The sequence below is a fragment of the Strix uralensis genome, chromosome 18, assembly GCF_047716275.1.
Source record: "Strix uralensis isolate ZFMK-TIS-50842 chromosome 18, bStrUra1, whole genome shotgun sequence".
NCBI classification, from domain to species: Eukaryota; Metazoa; Chordata; class Aves; order Strigiformes; family Strigidae; genus Strix; species Strix uralensis.
Window position 1 is genome coordinate 3,255,155 of NC_133989.1, and position 25,586 is coordinate 3,280,740.

At 49.5% G+C, this 25,586-nt stretch overlaps 1 protein-coding gene across 1 annotated transcript; it reads right to left on the minus strand.

The window, feature by feature from the left end:
- Positions 1-3,337: 3,337 nt before the first annotated feature.
- SLC17A9 (solute carrier family 17 member 9) lies at positions 3,338-25,299 on the minus strand. The gene is made up of 13 exons (XM_074888382.1): positions 25,031-25,299; positions 15,566-15,763; positions 13,841-13,980; positions 13,073-13,172; positions 12,151-12,281; positions 11,249-11,345; positions 10,216-10,312; positions 8,064-8,151; positions 7,743-7,777; positions 7,057-7,172; positions 6,533-6,588; positions 6,193-6,222; positions 3,338-6,083 (listed from the first exon to the last, which is right to left on the minus strand). The coding sequence occupies exons 1-13, from the start codon at positions 25,144-25,146 to the stop codon at positions 5,920-5,922; spliced, it is 1,368 nt and encodes a 455-aa protein (XP_074744483.1). The 5' UTR covers positions 25,147-25,299; the 3' UTR covers positions 3,338-5,919.
- Positions 25,300-25,586: the final 287 nt, after the last annotated feature.

Below are 25,586 nucleotides of genomic sequence, written 5' to 3' on the forward strand. Positions count from 1 at the left end.
CAGCTGAAGCTTTTCTGGCAGCTACTTCCTCAGTCAAATCATTAATTTTTGTTAATCCTTTGCAAAAATCTGGTGATTTGGGAACAAAATTTTACAAGTATTTCAGTGCTGCTTTAGGAGGCCAAATCCTATTACTAGATAATGGAACTTTGGCCTCCCAGGAGCAGAGACACTTTGGAAGATGTGGGTTTATATGGGGGTTTCTTCTCTTTTCGTTATTGGATTAAAACCTACCCCACCCTTAATCCTGCACCAGGAACTGTGTAAGCAGGGAGTTATACCAGCCTGGAAACCAACTGGAGCATAAAACCCCAGTTACTGTCCCTGCAGCTGACGGTCATGCTGTGCTTTTGGGTTATTCCTGTGACTCTTGGCTGATGGAGCTCGGCTGTCCTGGCTCATGCTGTGTCCCCAGAGCTGCTGCAGGGCCGTTGGAAGGGGCAGCCTGGCTCAAGGCGATGCCCTGAGGAGCTCCTTGCTCAGAGACACCCCCAAAACCTGCAGCCCAGGACCACTGGTATTTTGTGTCTCGGTAGAGGGGAAAAGCTCTTTTTTTAAAACCAAGTTGTACTTGTGGGAACTAAGACTGTTTTTCACATGTTTTTTCAGGCCACCTGCTCTGATGACAGTTAGAAATAAACCCCAGAAAATTATTCTGAAGAAAGAAACAAAATGGGGAAGAAAAAAGGAGAGAGCACTTAAAGCTGCCAGCGGGAGCTTGATGCCCTGGACTGCAACTCCCTGCCATTGCCCCCCTCATCACCCCCATGTTTAATTACAAGCAGTCAAACTGTAAAGACCTTAATGGACATCTTAATTATTGCATTAAAGTTTGAAATGGAAAATTCCTCATTATGTGCCATGCAGTAGGTCACGGCTGCAATAAATTGTGATATTTTGCTTGTTACGGTGCTGGGTGCCCTTTGCAGAATGGAGGTGTCTTTGGGGCATGTCCCAGCCCCAGGGAGCTGGCAGGTAGATGTTAGAGTAGGTCTCTGCTGTGAGAGCATCTGCTTGTGCTTTCAAGGCGAAAGTAGCAGCGAGAAGTGGTCTTTGCTATTTCTTTTCTCCTCCAAATAGTGCTATTCTTCTCCTGTGTTTTGCTTTCCATCTGCTTGAATGTGTTTATTGATTTAGTGTTATGCAAACTGCAATAAAACAGTATCCTTCCAATGCTCTAGAGCCAGCTATTGAATATGTCCCAAACGATTTAAATACAAACCGACCCATCAGTTCCAACCCACAGCAGCAATACAATGTACCTGTGATTAACCAGCCTTTAAACCCAGTCCCTTCACACCGTCCCCATCCCTGCTTGTTTGGGGTGGGCTGGAAAGCTGGGATCCAGCCTGACAGGCAGGGTAGCCCTGGGACCCACACATTGTAAGGAACATGGCAGAGCTCATTCTTTTCTCTCAGGCTTTACACAGTTGCAGGATACCATGAAGAAGACCAGGGCAGGGTTTAAGGTGGGTCTGTGGTTTCAGGTCAAAAGAGCTCAAGTGTGTATGTCAGAGGTTGTCTATACCTTTATAAGAGGAGCAAAAGGACAGAAGATGAGGGTAACTTGCATTCTGCTAAATTATCTTCAGCATCATTTTCATACCACAATGTTTCATGTTCATTTTTTCTGAACATACTGAGGAGCAAATTAGTGGACTCCGCAATCCTTAAAGATATTTTCTTGATTACATCACCCTGCAGATGAGGTTTAAAAATTCCTTTAGTGGTTATTTCTCATTTTAAAATGTACTCCCAAACTTTTGCTCCCACCCCACCCCTACTAACTGTACAATCGCCAAAAGAAAAGGGAAAGCAAATGCTGGGATAGCAGGTCCTGGGACTCCCCAGCGCAGGCTCCGGTGGTGACACTCACCAGCCAGGGCTCCTCCACGGTGGGGACGGGCTCTGCTCACTGCCCAGCTGTGCCAGCTGTGCCAGCCAAACCACCCGCACCATCACAGTACCTGTGCCAGCTGTGCCAGCCAAACCATCCACACCAGCCATAGTACCTGTGCCAGCTGTGCCAGCTAAACCATCCGCACCTGTGCCAGCTCTGCCAGCTAAACCATCCACACCAGCCACAGTACCTGTGCCAGCTGTGCCAGCTGTGCCAGCCAAACCATCCGCATCATCACAGTACCTGTGCCAGCTCTGCCAGCTAAACCATCCACACCAGCCATAGTACCTGTGCCAGCTGTGCCAGCTGTGCCAGCTGTGCCAGCTAAACCATCCGCACCATCACAGTACCTGTGCCAGCTCTGCCAGCTAAACCATCCACACCAGCCACAGTACCTGTGCCAGCTGTTCCAGCTGTGCCAGCCTATCCATCCGCACCATCACAGTACCTGTGCCAGCTCTGCCAGCTAAACCATCCACACCAGCCATAGTACCTGTGCCAGCTGTGCCAGCTGTGCCAGCTAAACCATCCACACCATCACAGTACCTGTGTCAGCTCTGCCAGCTAAACCATCCACACCAGCCATAGTACCTGTGCCAGCTGTGCCAGCTGTGCCAGCTGTGCCAGCTAAACCATCCACACCATCACAGTACCTGTGCCAGCTCTGCCAGCTAAACCATCCACACCAGCCATAGTACCTGTGCCAGCTGTGCCAGCTGTGCCAGCTGTGCCAGCCAAACCATCCGCACCATCACAGTACCTGTGCCAGCTGTGCCAGCTGTGCCAGCCAAACCATCTGCACTGTCACAGTACCTGCGCCAGCTGTGCCAGCTAAACCATCCGCACCATCACAGTACCTGTGTCAGCTGTGCCAGCCAAACCATCCGCACCAGCCATACAGTCCCTGCCAGCTGTGCCAGCTGTGCCAGGCTCAGCAGCTCTCCGCCGGCCCAGAGCTGCCACATCCCAAATCTAACAGCTCCCTCTGTTGGCATCTGCTCGAACCTATCAGCGAGGATGCAAAAAAGTTGACAATGTTTTGGTTTTTCTTTTAGTACAATCTCCAGGTGGAAGGCGATCTGTCTGCGGGGGTCTCTCCCACCTGACCCAAGACCTGCTTTGTTTGTGTTCTTACTCTAACTGATATTGGACCATGTCTCCTGATGCTGTACTGACCACAGCTCTGCTGAAGACAAGCTTTTCAGTCATTTTTCCAAAATAAGTGGGAAGAAGAAACTGGATGTCCTCTGAGGTCCGACGTACGAGCACACACAAGGTTGCTGTGAGAATCTGCCAGCCCAGGTATTCTCCCAGCACAGCCTCTGTCCTCTGCACCAGCCTTAAGGAGTCAGTGACACTAAATATACCGGAGCTCTCCCTGTCCCTTACTGATCACGAAAATTAGCACCTCTGCATTCAAAGGAAAATCAGACAGTGTGCAAATGGTTCGCTGCCTTTATTTTTTTAGGTCCTTCCATAAAAAAAACTCTCAGACAGCAAGCTTTGGCAAGGTTGCTTAAACAAAAAAAATAATAGTACAGCTATGTAAAATGGTTTCAATACTTCACCAGAGGTACGAACATAATGAAACCTAAGCCTCAAATGTACTTCAAACATTTAACTTAGCCAGTTTACAGAGACAGATAATCCGGACAGCCCACCAAAGTGTTAGCTGGATTACAAAGAAGGCACAGCCAGCAACGTTGACTTTCCTTTGAAGACCTTAGTTCCAAATTTCCCAGCTTGCAGAGCCAAGGGGTGGCCAAGCTGCCTGGTTCGAATGTGAGTGGTTTAAACTTATCAACTCTCCAACAAGAAATGGTGCAACCAGCAAAGAGAACCAGAATTCACTCCTTGTGCTCCTGACCTGCCCTCCTGAACGGCCGGGGAAGATGTTAAAAGAAAACCACCACCTTTTTTTCTTATGTTGCTATAGAAAAGGCCATGCAAACAATCTGCTCAGGCTGGACGAGGGACAAGGCTGGCAGAGATGTCTGCATGGCCTCAGGCCTCTTTGGCAAGCCTAGTTTGCATTTGCTCTGTGTGCCTTCCCCATTTTACTCGCTGATTTTAAGAGGCTTCCCAGCAGCGTCTGTGTGTCCTGGCTCTGCAGCACTGCAGCACCCCAGATATAGGGTTGTACCTATGGTAGCGACCAGCCTTTTAGAGAAAAAGCACAGAAGGAGAAAAAAAATACTTTCTTATCTCTCTGGCTCCCTATCAGACCACACTGATCCTATATTCTCTTGCAAATTCATCAGGCAGTTGTATCTTTATCTCTTAATACCCCCAATAAGTATCTCAGCTTAGCTTAGTGGCCCCCATTAGTGTGTCTGCAATTAAAAGGCTGTCAGTATTTTCACTATAAACCCAGCTATTCAGAAGCTTAACATGGCTCCAACGTATCTGCCAAGAAGACATTTGGTCAAAACAAAAGGAGAAGCAGGGGATAATTTTTTTTTAAAGACAAAGAATCCAAACCTATAGCATTCCTGCATGGAGAGGTCCCTTAGGAAATCTGCTCCCAAGTCTCAGCTGAAGTTTTCTGGTAAGCACTAGAGAAACCAAAAAGATCCTTTCAGGCTGCAAGCAAGGGGTGGGAGGAAAAGCAATGAACTGCTTTAATATGAAATGCCACGTTTAAAATAGATCCTACAAAACCAGAAACTGTAGGCTGGTAAATCCTTCCCTTCTAGAAATACTGTGGGTTTTGGTGGGAGTACCACTCAAAATAAGCATGCAGAATCAGGCCTCAAGTCCATAAAATATAGAATTTGGTACTTAAATTTAAAAATATTTATAAATAACTTAAGACATTCAGGCTCAGAGGCGTGTACAGCCAAGTATTTCCCTCTGACACGGGGAACCACAGGGATCCACATCCAGTCCTACAGATCCCCAATGCAGAAATTTGCTTTACGCTTAAGGTAGAAACAAAACCTGCCCGTTGCAGGCTCTTAGGAAAGTCTCCCTCACCCCTTTGAGAGGGACACGTCTAACCAAGGACGAAGCATTTGGGAGTATAGATCCATAGCACAGAACACGACCTGTTCTTCCCATACATTCACAGCATATGGCAGAACAGCCCCCGGGGGATTCCTCGGCTGCACCTACACTGCAAGGTCAGCCCAGCCAAGCCTGGCCACGGGTGACTGCAGCTTTCCTCTGCTCTCACGCTGGAGGTGGTCTGCCTTGGCTCAGGGTGGGAGCAAAGTGACCCGAGAGAGGAGGGAGCCCTTGAGCTCTGCCCTTGAGCTAAGTTGGGCTCAGCTGGTTTAAGTGTTCAGCGCTGCAGGCTCCCGGCTCAGCTCAAGCTCAGCTCAAGCGTGGTGAAGGCAGTATTGATGCAACCTCATGCCCCTGGGACCACAGTAGACATCCAGCCAGAAGACTCCCCCTGAAGGGAAGCCCTGAATTCATCTCACAACCCATTCTCCTGCACACCTGACTTGTACCTGTCGAGCAGACTGCAAAATGAAGGCACGCGAGGGAAGGTTAAGGTCAGAGGTACATTCGTTCAGATTATTCCTTTCATGTAGTTCAGAGGACACGTGTCGCGTGGCAGCCCGAGAGCCAGCCACCCTCCCTGAGGTCACAGGGTGGCAGAGCATGGAGGGACCTGCCCCTGGCACGGCGAAGCAGCTCCCCTCAGCGAGCGACCGCTCCAGGACACGGCATGCAAACCACAGCAGCCTTCGGAGACGAGCTGGGTAAGCTGCTTTGGCCACACGGATATCTGTCCACTAGACACAGACGGGCAAACTGGTCACACGGGCCGTATCCTCACTGGAGATGTTGAGCTGGACGGCTCTGCAGGCCATCAGCTATGCCCTGAGCAAAAAATGAACTCTAAATTTCTTTTGTCCCATGGGTTTCATACAGACCCACTATGTACTTGGTCTCAGTATATTTTTTTCCTGTTAAACACCTAAAAAAAAAAAAAGTTCTTTGGCACTTGTGCGACAATGACACATAGACGTGACACTCCCCTGTCCTTCAGCTGCTTGCTGGACTCATCTCTAGAGGTCCATATATGCAGAGTCTGTGTCCACCCTCTGGGCCTCTCCAAATATGAGGAATGCACAGAGGCCAATGCTGTTAACAGCAGCCACCAGGTTAAAAACAGAGATCCAGGAGCCAGTCGTTTCAATCAGGTAGCCAGCCAAGTACACACAAATGACACCTGGGGTGGGAGAGAAGAGAAAGAAATGCAAAGGCTCTGGGGCCGGATCCTGCCCACCCACGAGGAGAGGGATCCCCAGGAAAGGATGAGTTGCAGGAAGGTACTTTACCTAGGAGGGCTCCACCTGTATTCCCAACACCTGTAAAGAGAGGGAAGGAATTGTATATTAGAAACCCAGAGCAATGCCTTGCTGATGGCTGCGACACCCGCCACTCGTCCTCATCCCCACCCTTGGTGCAGGTAAGAAGCATCTGGCAAATTGAGAGGCACATTGGTGCTGTTACCCACCCCTGGCAGTGGCAGGTATATCCCAGGAGGAAGCTGAGGCTGCAAATACGGAGTAGACGTTGCACAGAGCTACTCCTGCTCAAACCTTAGTGCTGATGACCGTGTCCCCTCCCGTATGCGTCACCTTTCCAGCACAACCAAAACCCCACCGGAATCCTTACCAAACAGTAAGCCAGCACATGAGGGGGCCAGATCCTGTACGTTTACTGAAATGCCACTAGTGAGAAACAGAGGAGAAAACGGCAGTTTTAATGGAGCACAATTACCTTTTCGTCATTTACACAGAGTTTAGTTTGTCAAACAAAAGGAAGGGATCCTGGACAATAAATGGCACTGGCAGGAGGAGAAAGGAGGAAAGAGGCTGAGAGTGAAGCAGCACAGGAGAGTACCAGAAGGAAAAGAATTCAGCTCAAAATGGTCAGAGGGGCCAAAATGCAATTCCCCTCCTGCTTCGTGTCCCTAATAACTGCTGGTCCAAGCCCTTCCCCACACTAGACGTTTGCTGGATCATTTCCAACCCAGCAGGCACTAAACTCCACTGGCCTCGCAGGGACCAACACACGATGCTCAGACAAGGTTCTTGCTCTGACAGTCATGATGGAGGCAGACTCCTCCTGGACCCCGAAATGCCAAGCATGGGGCAAGAGCTAAGGCCCACAGCTACTGTCGTTATCACTCTCGTTACCTGTGGTTAAAGGTCTGAAGTCCAACAGAGGCAGAAGCAAACACTATCGCCTTGCAAAAACTGGAGGTCTGGCCCAGGCACAAGGCAAAAATGCTTGAGACACCGGAGCCAATGACCTGCAAGAAAGGGAAAATTAAATACCACAGCACATTTTATGTAAGGAAGAAAGCAACTCCCTTCACGGACAAACTGTTCCCTTTTACAATGACAAGAGCTCATGTGCACCAGGTGCTTCTCAAGCCTTTTTTTCCCCTGGTGTCTTGCCTTTCGGTGTCAGAGGTCTGTCTGGAGGCATGTGATGCCGCGGAACAGAAAGAATATACTGTGCTCTCACCTGGCATTTCTATTTCTGTTCATCCTTGTGTTGCTATTTCCTCAGTATCTAAGGGGTCATTTGGAGTGACAGTGTGTGGTTGGCCTTTGCCTGTGAAAGAAAACCTCCTCGGAGCACTCACAAATCTCTGTGCTCAATGTTAGTGTTGGTCCATGCTCTGTTCCTCAGTCAGGGTTTTCCTCTGGATTTAATTTCCCACACACACTGACCACCAGTCTATGTGCAAAGCTACAAACCCTTTCCTCTTTCCACCTCTAACCACCAACCCAGCTCCATACCAGGTCTAATCTGCCATGCAAGCAGAGCTCAGCAGGTAGCTCAAGTGTCACTCCTGTGGCTTCAGCTCTCTTACCTGCATGAATTTACGAATGGTGATGGTTTTGTACCCTTGAAAAGAAAGAAGAGTTGCAGTTAAGCACAGCTCACCAGGTCTCCTTGTCCAGATAGCCAGATTTTATCTCCAGCTGGATATTGTGGCTGAGATCAAAGGCAGTCCCAAACACATGGACGGGATTTGGACCCTGGAGTATTTATCCTGCTTTCATATCAGAACCTCACACTGTCTGTTTGCTGGGTCGTCTTCTCCCTACCAGCAAGCCTACCTTCCCCCACCCAGGTCCTCCTTCCAAATCCCATAAAATAAGAGCTGAGGAAAAGCCAAAAGAGCTCTTACCCTGGTTGATTAAATGATCAGACAGAAATCCACTGAACAAGCTTGTAGGAATTGCAACCAGCCAGGGGACTACGTTAAACACCCAACCCTGAAGGGGAGAAAAATCAAGAGAGGTTTGCTGTCAGAACTGAGTTTGTTTGCAAATATTTTATTTGATAGTCTGTGGTATCTGTAGAAAGGGAAAAAAATCATCTTCTTGAAGGATTCTACTCCCTTTGCACACCAAGCTCTCATCTACACCCTGACCATTCTGAAGTCTGTAAGGTGGCAGGTGCATCACGGGGCTGTAGCATTTCTAGGTTTGTTGTCTTTCCTTCTGCCCCGGTGACCCTGCAGGCAGAAAGCTCTGTCTGCTCAGGGAAAGAGGGATTAAACATGGCAAAGTTTACTGTTCAGCAAGGTGATGTGGCAGAAAGCCACAGAGCCCTGGAAAGCAAGCTGTAGATTTTACTCTGCCCTGTGGGGTCAGCAGTAAAGCTGCCGGCAAAATTTCCGACATCAGCTTCAACCTCATTAGCAGCGTTACTGGGCAGCTGAGGGAACATAGCTGGATTTTCTAATGCCAGGATTAGGTAACATTATGGGTAGCAACATACTTTGGCCTATTTTCAATTAAGCGAGCTTGCTACAGTTGTAATCACAGATGATTACTGGTCATCTGGATTACAGCTGCTCAGAGGCATTTTGGTGCCCAGATCCCACGAGGAGCTGAAATCAGTGCGGGCTGAGCTGGGCTTCATCTCAGCTGGTTGAACCTACTCACCCGTCCATCGTCCCCCGCATCTCCCCCTTCGCTCAGAGCCTGTTACCCCATGGAGGCATCCCTCCCTTCCTCGCCTGGCTTCAGGATGCGCCGGAGGGCTGAATAATCTTGGTTTTGAATAACACTGTTTCAGCTGCTCCTGGAAATGGTACCAGGGTCCATCTACATCTTTCAGTGGTTTGAAACTTTGGGTCTTGGTCACTTTTGAAAATGTTACCCCATAGGGCTTGCGGGGTGATACCTCTGGTGTCTGTTAACCCCAGCTGGGGCTGCTCAGCCAGTCAATCCCGACATCCGAGCCAGCCTGGGCTCATCCCTACAGCCCGTCGCCCTGAACTGCCTGAGCCAAAACCCTCCACCACCTCCAGCCAGGTGGGCTGCAGGCAGCTGCTTAGGCAGCAGTGAAGGCAGGTCACCTGCAGAAAGGGACTGTGACCAGTAGGTGACATAAGTTTCCCACATTAAGGATTATCATCCATCCTTTAAAATCAAGCATCCTCCAGCCCCGTTTTATTAGAATGTATGAAGTGATTATCAGATGCAGGAACGCTATATAGAGCATCTTACATAAGGGCACCATGATATAATGCTTAACAGATGGTAAATTACTGCTGCGCAAGCACATTACTGGAGGTGCACAGATCTTGTCACAACAATATGTTTGCTGGTTTAATACATGGTTTTAATATAAATATCTAGTATGCCATAAAGCGCCTTACACATGTCATATGGAAAGGCATTTGTAAGCAGCTCCAGAAATTATAAAAACCTAACAGAGCCATTGTGGAAAAGATTGTCTGAGTTTCTGAGAACAAGATCAAAATGCCAGCTCTCAGCCCAGATGAGTATTGCATAGGTTTCTGAAAAATGGGAACATCATTTGTGCTGAGGAGAGGGAAGCTTTTATAGTATTTTTGAAGATGTTATTAATGGCAATTACCATTTTTGCAGGCAGGTCTGAGCTATATAATGTCAGTACAGTTAAAAACCCCATGAAAACCCAGGAGTGAATGGTGGGCATTTGCAACAGCATAATGCCATTTCAAAACCATCCACAGAAGAAAAGCAGTCTAAAAACCAAATATAACCCTCTCTTCCCTGCCTGGAAGGTGCCCCAGCTCGGCCTCCCTTCAGCATCCCTAAACAAGCAACTAGAAACCAGCCTCTGCCTACCTGGAGGGAGGATGCTTGCATCTCCAGATGTATGTGCAGGGGGATAACGGCTCCTCACCCCGCAGGGAAACCTCCCACCTCCTCCTGCCTCCCAGCCTGCTCTCACCAAACCCCTCTGCCATCATCTTCCTCCCTAACCAACCCATTTTGGCAGGTACCCAGCACGACCTCATTTGCACAGAGACCAGCAATGCCTGTGTCTCAGAGCCAACTTACCTTTGACTCAGGGAAAGTTTCCTTAAAGAAAGTTGGCAGCCAGGAGAGGAGAGTGAAAAATGTGCTGGCTGTAGAAAGCTGAGCGATGATGACAGCCCTGAAAATACACAGTGGAGAGGAAATAATCAGGAGTGACAGGTCACACTGGGTGGGAAACAGGCACTTGAGCAACCCAATATTTCAGTTCCTGGTCTATAAATAAATCCCTCCCAGCGCTGCAATTGTTTTCTGAGACTTTTTTCATCGATAGCTACTGCTTTTGGCTTGCCACTCGCAGTACCGCTCCTTCCTTCGCTGCCCTCATCGCACAGCGCCCGGGCGGGCGCCTGACGTCAGCCCCTGGGTTCAGGAGAGGTTAATTGCAGCGGCAATTGTGCGAGTGCATTTCCCACCAGTCCCTTCCAGCGCTGCAAGAGCTGTCCTGCTCCAAGAGGTGTTGTTTAGGGTTTTCTAGGGATTTGCTATCAGCAGATGCTCCATGGTTATTCAAGGCAGGAATGGGCTTGCTGCCCTGCAGCCCCATTGCTCAATAGCACTTGGGAACGTGCTGGGATGACCTTCAGTACCAAATGCAGGATCTCAGAGAAAAATTGGCTATTAAAAAGGTGTTTTGCCAGCAATGAGAACACAGCCCATGCCACCCAGTGCCCCTGAGCAGCACTTCTTAGGAGCCCATTACAAGCAGCATTTCTAACGAGCCCATTACAAGCAGCATTTCTAACAAGACCTGCGGAGAATATCACTCCAGAGGAGCACACGACTCATCCAGGAAACAGCCTGTGAAGAAGAAAGATTTGCCAGTAACATTCAAGCCTGACATTCATCCGGACAGAACATAAACTGCCTTTTGTCACGCTTACCTGTACAGTTCTTTATTTATACAGAAGGGATTAGAAAACCTGGTAAAATTTCCCAATAAATAAATGGACAAGATACACATAGCAGAAGAAATAAGCACAGGGAGGTGAAAAGCCCTTGGGAGGAGGGTGCTCTCCCAGCCCTGCTGACCCTCGAGGCCACTGCAGCTGCCTACCATATCGGTGCCTTCTTAAACAGCTGCTTCCAGGGAACTTTGGTCTGCTTGGATATCGAGAGGCCTCTCATTAAATAGTCTATGGGGATGATGAGTTCTGCAGGGAAGAAAACATACAAAGAAAAGCTTTGATCAGTAATTTTCTGTGAAGCTGGAGGGAGCCCTGGGAGACCGCTATACAATGACCTTAATCTCCTTCTAACCTCTGTTTTTTGGCTATACCACCATTGAACGCTCATGAAAACACCTTCTACTCTTGACCAAAATTTTTCCACTGCATCCACACAGTTCCCCATCCAGCCACCTGCACCCACTTGTTATATCTCTTGTTATAATTAAACAAAAACCCCTTGGGCAGGGACCAGGTTTGGGTTTTGTGCAGCTCCAGGCACATGCCTGGCTCCTACATATCACGCTCACACTAACAATGCTGTAGCCAGGTGTAATGGTTTCCCCATGTATGAAATTACTCCCAGACAGTTATTTGGGAAGAGATATTCTGGATTAACTGGTTTTTAAAAGCTCTGTGTGTAGATGCTCTTAGTTTGGAATAAGTATCTTGCCCTCCTTTAGCGTAATCCACTTTGAAGACCATGCTCTGTTTGGTGTTTTCGCTGGTGCTTAAGAGTACTGAGGAGTCAGATCAGGCTTTCAACAGCAATATAATCCAGTGTGGGACCTGAAAATCAGCAATGCAACAGCTCAAAACCTTGTTTCTGGGTTTAGCATCTTGGGTGAGACATAGCATGTATCATAGAAGACATCTGAATAAAAGGTCTTTGTGTAAAACCAGGCGTGATCTTAGAAACACAGAGGATTTGCAGAAAACAACAGAGGCACCGCCCGGGTCCCACAGACCCCGGAGCGCTGGCAGCCTGAGGGATGCGGGTGCCTGGACCTACCTTTCTCACTCAGGAGGTACTTGCAGGTGCAGTAAACCCAGAGCAAAGTGAGCAAACCAGAGAAGTAGAAAACGCTCTCCCAGCCGTACCAGTCGAGGAGGAGAGATCCTGCACCACCGATCACCAGCGTCCTGCAAGGGAAACCACACTGGGATTTACAGTCTGGCTAGGAGCATTGGGGCTGCACGCATCAATGGGAGATGCTTCTTAGGGTGGACGCTGCGGGTCACTAAATGCACTGAAAATAGTCATCAGTCACTGCCTGTGCAGGCATTGCCCGCCTGCCCAGTCACCCTGTGGCTCTGCAACCTGCCCTGCTCCCTGCGTGGCATCTCGGGATCCTCGGCCGGGCAGGAGAAACCACTAAGGGACCTCACGCTCGTCTGCCCCACACTGAAACATGCTCATCAGGGAAGGAAAATGAGGCTGCTGGTGTGCAGAAAGTGTCTCAGAGAATGTATAAATCAACAAAAGAAATGAGTACACTGGAAAACTAAGTGGTTAAGCACAGTTACATTTCTACATGGCTTTTATGCAACTTTTCCATATAGAAAGGAAATTCTCATGGAGATTAGCAGAGTTGGGAAAGTTATATCGTCCCCATCTATCAGAGAGGATGGGTGAGCAGTCATGGGCTGACCCTTGCTCTTCCTAATCAATTAGGCTGTTTCCCATAGTAATTAAATGTTGCAAAACACTTTTCAAAGTCTGGCTTGAAAATAAAGGGAAAATAAACCCATAAATCCTTGACATGCACAACAGCAACTGCCTGAGGCTTCCTCAGCTGCAGCCACGATCCTCAAGGACCCAGGAATCCACATGTACTTCGGGCTGTGAGTTTTGCCTCCAACTATTTAATGGCATTTCATCACATACAATGTCCGGAGACTGTCACTTGCTGCTCAAATCCTTTTGAACTTACCCAAACTGCGAGCCGGTCCCCACCGTGCTGTAAGTGAAGGCTCGCTCGCTCTCCCGGACCTTCTGGGACAGCAGGCTGGCCAGGGACGGGAAATACACCCCTGTGAGCAACAGCAGCCAGGCAGGGAGCAGTCAGGCTCCTGTGCCCTCATGAGCAAATCAAAAGCAAATTTAAAAGATCCAGCAGGAGCTAAACACCGAGACAAAGCAACAAAACCTTTGGTGAATTCAAAACAGGGATATAAAATAAAGTAAGTGAATCCGTCACCATGAAAGGTTGGTTTGTGCCTTCTCCATAATCCTGTTTCATCATCACTGCTGCTATTGCAAATCCATCAGTGCCAATGCACTTATCCCAACGGTTCCCCAGTGCTGCAGCTCGGCAAGAGGGAAGGAAAATCATTCCAAATTATCCAAAAGTTTTGGTAAGGGCCAATTTTCCCCAAGTGCTTTGAAGAGTTATAAAATGTGGAAAATCAAACAAGGACAGTGACGGTTTCAGAAGCCAGCAGCCCCTGTCTGGCAGAGAGATTTCTACAGGGGAATGACTTGTCAGCGACTTTCTCTAGAAATGTCACTTTTTTTTTCCTGGGGAAGTTCTGGATGTGGAGGCAGTTTTGAGGCAGACGATTGCTCGAACACGCAGCAGAAGGGTTCATGCACTGCAAACCATATGACTTGCAACTGAATTTACTGCACACAAGCCCCCCTGCAAGGAAGCCCCTGGGTAGACAGACACACAGACACGTGCTCAGGACAGGGGCCTCACCTTGCAGCAACCCCATGAGGAACCTGGAGGAGGTCATAAAAACGAGATGGGCAGAAGTGACGTGGGTGAGCAGTGGGGTGAGGACCGTGAGGAACCCCCAGGCTGATGCCGAGAGCAGGAGGACTTTCTCACCTCCTATTCTGGAAGACAGAAAATACGTTATCAGGAACAAGGGGAGGGCAAAAGGGCAAAGTCCTCCAGTCAAGACTCAAGTGTCCTTCCCAGTTTAGCCTGTTTTTAAGAGCAACCTTTCAGTCAAACCTGTTCTTCTCTTACAAATATCTTTAGCCCTCTGGGGAGTAGCTCTGACCTCCTCCCTTCCCACCTCCTGCTCCCCTGGAGCTGGCAGTGAGCAGCTGGCCACTGGCATCACTCTCATGGGGACAGTGGCCACCAGCGCTGCCCATCCACTCCGGCACACGCCAGCCCAGAGGCACCACCACACTGATGCACCCCGGTCTCTGACGGAGGGGAAGCCCAAGCTGCTGTCCCCGTTCTGCTTTTAACCAGTGACAGTGTTTTCTCTTCCATCTGCTCTTTTGCAACAGCTCTGCCTGTTAACATTTGGGTTTTTGCAGGCGTTTGCTTGCAAACTATTAAGGAACATAATTAAATAGCGTAGTGCACGGCATGGATAATGTACTCCTTCCAGGCATGTGCTCCTCTCAAAAGATTTCATAGGAAAGCCCTCCTCACTAAGAACAGGGTGGCTGGGGAAAGGAAATTGAGCAGGTAATTACTCAGATCTTTCCTTACAGCTAGGTGGGGAAGTTGTTTTTTAATTGATATGATAAAATGGAGACACTTGGGGTTTCCCAGACATGATGGAAACTGATGGGGCTTGTTTGTGAAAAGACTGCATGAGAATACAGGGTGGAAAAAACGGAGGTGCTGAACTGAAAACAAAGATAGACTAAGCAGATCAAATAGAAAAAAGCTGTATTCCTTGCAAAAAGGAAATATTTTATTCTTGTGGTTAGTGATTGCAGCTATAAACCCTTCCAAATGGCTGTCCAGCACTGCTGGGATTAAACTGTTTGTTAACGGACAAGTAACACTCCTGGTGAGCAGCAGCTATGAACTATGCAAAGCATATCAGCATTTGTCACTTTTCTGAAATAAAGTCTGCTTTACACCCACTATTTCTTTCATCAGCTTAACATGTAAGCTTGTGAGTTTGCTTTTTTTATTCCAATTACTGAACCAGTGCTGAAAACAACCTCCATCAGAAAAATTATGCTGGTATAAAATTACTCTTCACTGTTTCCAGGTGAAAAAACCCTGTGTTGGTCTAAGTGTCCATTAACATGACTGTAGTTCTCTCCTGGCAGCTGCTCTGCAGGAACTGTCGAGGCAGTAATGATCGTGTAGACAGTCCCTGTGTTTGCTGGGGATTTTGCTTGTGCAAAGTCCTTCAGTGAAACTGCCCCATAAGCACAGCAGCAGTTTCCAGACCCAGGACTCTAAACGGACAGCCAAAACTTTCTGAATCAGAGCTACAGACCCTGTGTAAGGCTGATGGAGAGACCTCAACTGCTTCTAGAGCAACCTCCAGTGCTCCATAAAGCTTCTCCCCAAGGACACGCTTCACCCTTCCACCCCATCACTGTCCCGGGGTGAAACTTGGCACAGCCACTGTCAAAACTGGCACTGAGAGGTCAAAACCAAGCTAAGTGTCATTAAAAAAGCCCGAGCGGAGGAAAACATGAGAATAATTTCCAGTACTGATCACTGATATGTCCTCCGATAATCTGTGTCAAGCAGTAGCCCCAGAAGAAGCTGCTGAGCACTACGCCGGACTGCTTCTTGTCCCAGCTGAAGTGGGTGCTCAGGGCGACGGCGCAGATGGGCACGGTGACGCGGGCGCAGTACAGCAGGCACGTCCCCAGCAGCAACATCACCGTCCAGACGCGGGACTCGGGCCTGCGAGGATGGAGAGGAAGATGGGGATAGGGCACATGGAAGGGTCTGCCTGGTAGATCCCTGCACAGCGAGGATTTACAGGTCAGACTGGTTTGCTTCCAAGCTGAAGTCTGTCTTGATAAAGGTCAGCGCAATCCCCCTGTGGCACAGTGGTTCTGACACAGAGCGGGGCTTTTATGCATGATGCTAACTTTCATCCCAAACACTATTTGACCCCAGCAGCAAAATAATGTCTGTCCACAGGCTGCAAGGTGGAACAGGCCGCTGAGGCATTGCTGACTGTGGATGGAGGGAAAGGTGGAGGGAAATCTGGTTGGTTTGCTTTCCCCCCAAACAAAAGCTTTAGAAACTGTTCTTTAAAAGATAAGGATAACAAAGGAAAGGTCAGTGCATGAGGTTAGAAGTATTTGCATGAGACACACCATCTTGGTAGCAAACATTCGTTATTTGGCATTCCTACCCATTCCCCAAGGGAGGTGGTGTGTGTTTTACTCTTCCTAAATAGGAGGGAGATGGAGGAATCCTTAGTGAGAAACAAGATATGATGTGGCTGAATATCCCAGAGAGAGGAGCAAGATAATCCAGCCTGGCCTGATAAGAAGTTTAAGATAATATGAGTAATAATACGTTAACAGAATATATGTTTTGGTACATGAGTACTCAGCCCCAAGAAAAGTGCTCCTGCAGAAGATACAGGCTGGAAGTAAGTGGGAAGGCAACTTTCTCCTGCTCTAAGTCAGCGATGTGCTTCTGGAGCACAGACCCACATTTTGCTGCAAACTGCAGCTCCCAGGCATAGGTGAACAACTCTGCCTTCCTGCAGCCCCGCTAACGTCAATCTGGGTCCCCCTTTGCCTGTGAATTACAGAGTTAAAAGCTTAGTAAGAACACCCACTATTTGTATTATTTGTATCTGGTTATTTTTATGCCCAGAGGCCAGAGCACAAAGCACTGAGCAAACAGACTCTCTCTGCTCCAGAGATGACTGGGGAATTCACTGTACCAGGGCATTAACCTCTGTGCTTTCCACCCTACTAAACATATCTGCACGGGAAACAACCTGGGTCACTTTTTATATCGAACTGAGCATTTATTTCTCTGTACTGGAATTATGATAAATGTAGGTTAACGCCACAGAGCACAAAGCCATTTATAAATGTGTCAAATAGCCCGTCACAGAGGGAGGTGAAGGAACAATGAAAAGTAAGGAACAGTGGGCAGCTGTGCCCGCTGGAGGCAAATTTATTGCTGTTTCCCAATGCGGCAGATAAGCAGCTCAGTGCCAACCTCTGGCAGAAGGAACTGGAGGTGTTTCAGTTGGTGCTTCGAAGGTTGGAACCATCTTTACTGTGCACACGTACAAATGTACAAAATAACACAGGAACTAGAAAACCTCACGTATCTCTGCTGGGGGAATAAGCAACCAAGGGTTGACCTGCCTCAGCCATTTGAACTAGCTGGTAAATGCTCTCAGAGTCCTTCCTGGTCTTACGCTGAGAGGAAGATACGCAGCAATCTTATTTTGCTTTGCTGCAAAATCAAAGGTGGTTTGGTTTTTTAATCACCTGCCCCAGCCAGCTCTGGCAGCAGCAGCAGCACCAAGTTCAGCTTGCTACGGCACAGCGAAACCAAAGGTCGTGTCCGGGTCAGACCAACGCCAGCGGGATGATACGGGCAGGAATTTTTGGGTATAAATCGCCCATCAGAGGCAGAGGGCAGGTGGGGGGTAACTGGGGATGGACAACGTTATGGAGAGCCCTCAGAGGGTTGTCCCAAGACAATCCGAGATCAGCTGCTTGCAGGTACAAGCGACCGACCCGTGTCTGCCTAACCAGTGCTTCTGCACCCCCAGAAATGGGCTGTTGCCAGTCTGGAGCCATAATCTCTCCCATTATCTACAGTGGCACAGCCCTGATTAATTTGAGATATTGAACCTGCAACAATTGAGGTGACCAAGTAAAACGCAGCAGCCTGCAATGTGCGTAGGTATTTCCTATTATTTAGAATAGATTTCTAAATTGTGCTTTTCCCCCTGAAGCAAAGGGAGACCTTTATGAGCTTTCTCACTATCTGGAGTGGGGCTGAGCAATGCCTCTTCTCCTGGCAGTTATTCTGATGAGCCCAGCAGCATTTTAAGGGGATATTAGATCGATGGTTCTTCCTTGGCCCTAAACCCTGTACAGCTGTTGTCGTGGTTTAACCCTAACCAGCAACTAAGCACCACGCAGCCACTTGCTCACTCCTCCCTACTCCCAGTGGGATGGGGAGGAGAATGAAAACAAAGTAAAACTTGTGGGTTGAGGTAAGAACAGTTTAATAATAAAATTAAATTAAATATAACAATAATAATATTATTCAAATAATTGTAATGAAAAGGAATATAATAAAAAAGAGATAAATAAACCCCAAGAAAACACAAGTCATGCACAATGGAATTGCTCACCACCTCCTGACCAATGCCCGAGCAGCAATCTGCCCCCCAGCCAGCTCCCCCCAGTTCATATACTGGGCATGACACTCTACGGTGTGGAATAGCCCTTTGGCTAGCTGGGGTCAGCTGTCCTGGCCACGCTCCCTCCCAGCTTCTTGTGCACCCCCTCGCTGGCGGAACATGGGAACTGAAAAGTCCTTGACTTGGGATAAGCACTGCTTAGCAACAACTAAAACATCACTGTGTTATCAACATTATTCTCACACTAAACTCAAAACACAGCACTGTACCAGCTACTAGGAAGAGAATTAACTATCCCAGCCAAAACCAGGACAGGCTGTGCAAGGTGTAAGATGGAGAGAAAAAGACCTGTGCAGCTCAACTAGTCTTTACTCCACTTCTCCTTATAATATTGCCGAGGTTGGTTCCCTTCAGCAGGTGTTTGCCACTAGGAAAAGCAAAACCCATGTGCAGCAATGCCGGTGTCCGAGGAAGGGGCAGGTGGGGGGGGCACAGTTTGGTGCTGATGGATTGAACTCAAAAAAGCAGTGAGCAGGCTGCAGAGCAGCTCTGGCTTCAGGGCAGAGGGGATGCTGTGAGCTCCCAGACCTTTTTCTTGCCCCGATGAGGCGGGCAGAGTCACCCAAGTCCCCAGCCCCTGCGCTGGGGACATGTAAGGAGATTTGGGGGTGACGGGGGGGAGGCAGCCAGGCCAGCAGTGCCAGACTATGCAGGCAACAAGTGTGACCTGCCTGAGCACGGGGCACAAAGCACTGTGTGGCTCTCTGCTAAAGCACGACACCATTCACAGCACAGCTCCGACAGCAGTGGGAAGGGACTGCCAAGCAGAGACTTCCTCCCAACAAGCCTCCTCCCCAGCTGATGTTTTGACAAAACTCCAGTGAATATTTTTCTCTTGACTTTTGTTCTTTTTCAAAAGCACTAAATAAGTCTCCGGGTATACGACACATTTCTCAGTGCTCTCTTTGATTACTACTCCATTCTATGCATTTATATTCTTTTCCTATATATTTAAATGCATCGGTAGAGACTTATGCTCAAAACATGTGGGGAGTATAAAGACGGCTTCAGACTACCACTTGCTCTGTAGGTAGCATATCCAGCTAGGAAAATCCACTCAAATAATATGAGTGTCAAATGTAATCACTAGCTGCCCACACCCACCTGAAAGCACGGCAAGAATTATTTCTCTGCAAGGACAATGATGTGCTTGCATCAGAGGAAAGAGCTTTGTAAATGCATTTTCTCCTAATTATAGTTATCACAGAGGCTGCCGATGAGTCAGTGTTCTGCTCAGTGCAAAACAACAACAGCAAAGGTTACAGGAGAAACCTCGACTAGTACAAAGGGGAAAAATTAAAACTCTCCTTCAAATTCTATGGAATAATGACAAATCAAACAATAGCTTTTGTAGGTAACACCCGCCACCCAAGAAGCGGAGCTTTACCAGCGTTAACAAATTAAATCTAATGGCTTTCGTGATGAGGGAGGTAATCTGTGCTGGAGATAACCAAACTGAGTCAGAGTAAAGCACATCTAAACTAAGGAGGTCACAGCCGTTGGTGTCACCGTGCCCATCTCACCAGCCACACAGACAGACCAAGCGTCTCCCCACAACCCTGTGCCAGTCCTGGCCGAGCCCCGGCTACATGGAGCAGAAACGTCTGTGAGAGGGGGCAGCCACCTCCAAAACATCAGCAGGTGAATCACCAGAGCTTGTTCAGAGCCACCTAATTGACTTAATTGGGTGCCATGTGACTGGGGTGGCTCCTCGCAGCCTGGCCTGTGCTCTCCTGACCTGCCATGCCTTTCTGCTTACGAGAAACGGGCACTGCAGGTGCATCCCCTTCTGCATGTCACCGAGACCCTCTTTACTGAGCGAAGCAGCCATGCAGCTAGAAAATACTTCCTATTTCATAAACTTCCAGCCACCACCCAGACAGACTATAATTAGCTCAAGCCCTAAACTCTTCCCGTGTGGCTTTTTGTGTGGCAACAGCTCTACATTTGAGCAGCCCTGCCTGATGTCCCTTGGTTCTCCTCCTCCAAACGCAGCCCCAGGCACTGGGTGGTCACAGCTTTGCTTCGAAGCATCCAGTGATACCCCAGGACCCCACTCCCACCAACCAAATGGGTCCCCCATCTAGGGCATGGTGGTTATGATTGATTTTCAAGGATGCCTGAGAGCCCCAAAGGGACAAAACCAAGCCGAGCCATCCCGCAGTAGAAGGAGAGCATAGGGTATCTTTATTTGCAGTCTGTTTTCCTGCTGGAGGAATTTCTCTGGTAGATGCCACAGAGCAAATATTTATTCAACTTTATTTCTCTTGACTTGTCTCCCTCCTTTTCCCCAGTCTGCAGGTCTGTCTGTTTGCAGACACTGCAGGTCACTGTTAAAATGGACTTGCAGGAGTTTAGGCTATCAATTAGATTACAGTTTAGTACCCCTTTCAAGGCACACGTCTGGACCGTTGGGTATCTTCTGGTGGCAAGAGACCTGTGTTAGACAGCAAGACTACGAACAGCCTGTCCCAGCAACAGCTCTTGGCCAGAAGCCATCTCTGAGGTTTGTGGGTGTTTTCCATAACTGGAATTGGAAGTGGGAGAAGACCTGGGAGCTGCAGCTCCTGATCTGCATCGAAGCTGCGCCACAGCCAAGGTGGGTGCAGGTATCGGCGGCGGGGCATACCGCCCACACCCAGGGCATCTCTACCTCAGTTCTCTTCTGTAAAAAGAGGCTAAAAAGAGCTCTGTGGGAGACACGTGGAGGGTACGTCAGCTGGAGCCACCTCCGATGCCCCCAGCCCGCTCGCTCACCCCAGTCACGGACACTCGCCCGTCCCTGCAAGGACCGCAGAGCAGGATGGGGCTGAGCCCCTGCGGTGGTACCGAGCTCCAGCCACGCTGGAGGGCCACCAGCTCCAAACCAGGGGCACCCAGCAGCCCATGCCTGGGGCCACCTCCCAGGGGAATGTCCCCAGCACGGGCAGTTGGTGCCTGTGGTGTCCCCCACCCCACCCCATGCCTGGTCACCTGCCATACTGCAGCCTGGGGACGTTTCCATTCTCGCCACCCATTCCCAGCCCCCTGGGAGCATCCCCCTTTTGGAAACCTCTTTTCCAGTTTACCAGCCTATGGCTTTAATTTACAGTAATCTCCAACATAACCACAGCCTGACTGATGTGGTGGCGTAAACACCACAGTCTTGCAGACACTCCTGTGCGAGGAGATAATACCCAGGTAGTTATTTTTAACCTGGTTTGACAGTCCTCTCACTTCTCTCTCTGTTTTTCTCAACGACAATTTCTCCTTCCCTTGAAAATCTAACATGTTTAGGTTTAGCCAACCAAACCAAGAGAGAGGTTTGGGGTTTTTTTTTTTCCCCTTCCTCGAGTTGATTTTGTCGTGCTGCAGATCGGCTCCAAGCTAATGATTTGTCGCTGTCAAAAGTAGCTTTGGGGTTTAGAGGAGGTTTTGTTTTTTTCCAATCCACCAGCTAACAGCCAACGAGAGCAGCATAGAGGACACAGGGCTTTTTTTCCTGGGAAAGCTGCTGGTTTCCTGTCAGCCTCCTGTGCACAAACTCCCTCCGCAGAGCCGCAGATGGCAATAAAGTGGTGTTCAGCAAGCACGGCTCTGGGTTTATTCCCTCTCTTAATTTCTTGCTTTCGGCAAAAGCAAAGATGAAATTAGATTTCAGCAGCTCGTATGAGCTGGAAATAGTTGTTAAGTCCAGGTGGAGGCGGTGGGAAAATGTAATAATGGAGCGCACACGTGCTTTGCACGCTGATCTAAGGGCATACGTGGTTCAGCCAGCAATGAAACGCGTGTCTTGCTTACATTTTCCATGTGAAAAAAGTTCTCAGCAAAGACATGATTAAAACCAGGGTGAGGAACTTGTACAATAAAAAAAACCCCCAACCACCAAAAAAAAAAAAAAAGAATGCAACCAAAGCTGCAACATTGTGTTGACAAAAGATCAGGGCACAGAACTCAGAAAAACAACGTGACCGTTGGCTCCGGGCAAAGAGCGCAGTCAGGCGACTGGAGACCAGCTTGTGGCGGTGGTACAACTCCTTTTATCTCTGGAGCTTAAAGAAACTGCTATAGTAATCCCTTGTCTTCAGACGTAGCCAAAGGCTGCGAGATGCAGAGTGATTTCAGGAGTCATTTGCTTCTCAGGACACACTGACTTTTCCATGTTGTATTTCTCTCCTGGAGGCACCATCCAAAATGGGATCCCCATGTCTACTGCTGGACCTGCCTTTGTGTGCAACCTTCAGCAATGGATTTGTCTTCTCAGTGCTTCAGTCTTCCCCCAGTTAAACCAGAGATGCTAAAACACATCTACTGCCCAAGGAGTCCTGCTTTGGCATGTTAAGATCTCCATAAAAAGGTGCTATCTAAATGTCCAGATCTGCTACACAGACACAAGGGCTTTCTCAAGCCCCAAACAGAAATCCCCAAGTGTTGTTCTTGGAAGAGGAGGTGTTGGAAACCTGCAGAAAAGCCATTGGAAAGCTGCAGAAAAGTTTGGGAAAGGCAGCAGGAGAGGCAGGATAAAACGTAGGGCAAGAACAGTGGAAGAGGAAGGAAAAGCCAGCTGAAAAAAGGGAGGACAAAATAAGAAGCAGCATGAACAAAGATGGAAAAATAAACCTGCCAAGATAACCGTTTATCTCTCCTTGCACTGACGGTGCAGACAGATCTTGGAAGGCTGCCTGGCATGTCTTTTGTTGGATCATGAAAGGAGAACCCATGTCACTTCCCCCACTTGATAAAGCCTTGCCTCCATGGCAATAACTCATTACTTGGAAATGTTGAGAGCTATTTATCTGCATATGCCGGTCAAAAACTGTCCACCAAACTGATTTGAGTCCATCCAACGAGGTATTTTACACAACTTGACCAACCTGCTCGCACAGTCTGGCGGATCACTCCCCTCTTCTGCTGCCCCCTTCCCGTTCCCAGCCTCTATCTGTCCTGTTTAGACCATAAAGGCTCTGTAAAGTCTCCCCAAACAAGGGCTGCGACCACCCGTGTGTGTCTACACCAAACAACAGGGAGGTGATCTCTGCTTCTGTGATTCAGAGCAATATAGATAACGATCCGATTGATGGGAGTTACAGTTACCCTGCTGCTCTTTCGCATCAACCGGATTCTTTCAATTACTAGCAGCACTTAAGATGGTCAGAATCGCTTAAAAATGCATATGTCTTGATAAATAGATCATCTTTTCTGTTCTGGAGCGTTGTAGATGGTTTGCATTTTTCAAGGAGATTTGGGAAACCGGAGGGTTCATTCTGGCCACGTGTTACATTTTTTTCTAGAGTTTTTTTTCTTTTTGTTTCATGAAATGTTGGTGGGAGGATCTCCCTCTCCCACCACTCCCATTTCACAAAGACTTAGGGAAAAGTTAGAAAGTGGGAGACAGAGAGAGGGAATTTTCCTAACTGGTTTTGGGGGAAAAGAATCTTAAAATTTTAAGCAACCCTAGTGTCAAAGGTCTGCTTTTGAGACCGAGCTCCTACTCTTGAGAGTAGTGTGGGTTTGATTAGACTTCCAGGTCTCTGACTGCAGGAAAAGTCTCCCTCGGACGGCAGTTTATAGCCGGCTATCAGCCTGTGGTCCCTGCAGAAAGCGACTGATGATAAATCTCAGCTTCTCCAGTGGCTAATTGCTGCCGGAAGGGGAAATTCCTTGGCCACGCATTCCAGTGCTTTGGTACCGATGTCACCTGTCCCCGCAGCTGCCCCCCCCTCTCCTGCCAGGGCCAGCTCGCCACAGGGCCACACCAGCCCCAAAGGCCGAGGGGAGCTGGGACCCTGCAGGACAGGCCACCGCAGTGGCAGCCAGGCCTTAGTTTCTCTTCACGGCAGCATTAAACCAAATTTTAAAAGCGCGGGGGCAACAGGGTGAAGCCCAGGGGCTCCCAGTTTGGAAAAGCCTCTGACCATCACTTCCACCTGCCCCATGGCACTTCTGAATCATCATCTCACGGCACCTCAGAGGGGAGAAGCGGCTGATCCTGAGGTCAAGGTGCTGGATGACTCTCCCGGGGTGGCAGAGGAGCAGCGCTGCCCCCGTATCCCAGCTCCCTCCCTGGTTCGCAGTCTCCGCTCCAAACACAAGAGCACCCTGCGTTCGCTTACACCCCTGCTGTTAAAAGCAGTCACTTTGGGCTTAATAGTATTTTTAAGAATTTTAATAACTTGAAGAACAGCTCATGCTGTCGAGCTGCCGCCCAGCTAGTACTCCAGACTTTATCTTAATTAATTACTATCACCAGTACAAACATCCCTGCTGGAACACTTTGATAAGAACCTCATAGTGGTTTCAACGGCATGTTTAAATAACTGACTCCAGGCCAGAAATAAGCTCAATAGATTTTTTTTTTCCCCCTGTGTTTCACAGTAATTCCGTATCTTCCCCCTTCCCTCTACCATCTCTATTGGAGCCCGGTGCAGTGAGACACCGGGGACTGCCCAGCACGGAGGGACCGTGTCCCCCGGGACCGTCCTGCTGCACCCCCGAGGGCCGCGCCGGGCCGGGGAGAGCGGGGGGGTCGGTCTCTGGCCCGCGGCGTCCCGTCGGGGAGCACCGAGCACCCCCGAAACCGCTTCTCCGAGGAACGGTCCCGGCTGCCCGACCCCCTCCATCCCGAAGCTGCATCAGGAGGTGGCGGAGGGAGGGGGGTCTCCGGCTGACCTTGACCTCTGCGGGGTGGTCCCGGGGCCGAGAGGGGACCGGCCGGGGGATGCGGGGCGGGGGGCGGGGTGTCCCGGACGAGGGCTGCGAGCGGGGTCCAGCCTTACCTGGACCAGTACGGGTCCCCGCCGCCATCCCGCCTCATGCCGTCGTGCTGCCCGGCCCGGGGGCCGTGCTCGGCGCTGCCCACCGGCACATTCCTGCCGCCGGCACCCGCGGCCATGCGGGCAGCGCCTTCCGCCTCCGCCGCCTCACATCGCGGCGGCCGCCGGCTCCCTCCCCCCGCCGGGCCGCGGCCACGTGTCAGCGCCTCCCCGCCGCCTCCCGCCGCGCCGTTCCGGGAAGTCCCGCCGCTCGCAAAGCGGCCGCCGCCGGGCGGGGTCCCGCTCCCGGTGCCCGGGCCCGGGCCCGCCTCGAACCCGCGGCAGCCGGAGGGGGCCCGGCCGGGGAAGGGGCCCGGCCCGCGGCGGGGAGGATGAGGGTGTGGGTGTCATTTTCCCCATCCATCACCCACAAACTTATGAGGGTTTTTTTATTTCCTATTTTTTTTTTTTTCCTTCTTCTCCGGTAAATACTTACACCCTCATCGGCAAAACCGAGCGGGGTTAACAGAGGGGACTAACCGGGGTCCCTGCTCTCCCCGCAACACCTGGCCAACACAGC

Excerpts from the sequence above, each read along its gene's own strand:
- SLC17A9 (XM_074888382.1), bottom strand. The coding sequence starts at position 25,146 with ATGGCCGCGGGTGCCGGCGGCAGGAATGTGCCGGTGGGCAGCGCCGAG. Across the intron at positions 7,173-7,742 it reads CCATTCGTAAATTCATGCAG|GTCATTGGCTCCGGTGTCTC; the intron begins GTAAGAGAGCTG and ends CCTTTCTTGCAG. Across the intron at positions 6,223-6,532 it reads ATGTGCTGGCTTACTGTTTG|GTGTTGGGAATACAGGTGGA; the intron begins GTAAGGATTCCG and ends CTCTCTTTACAG.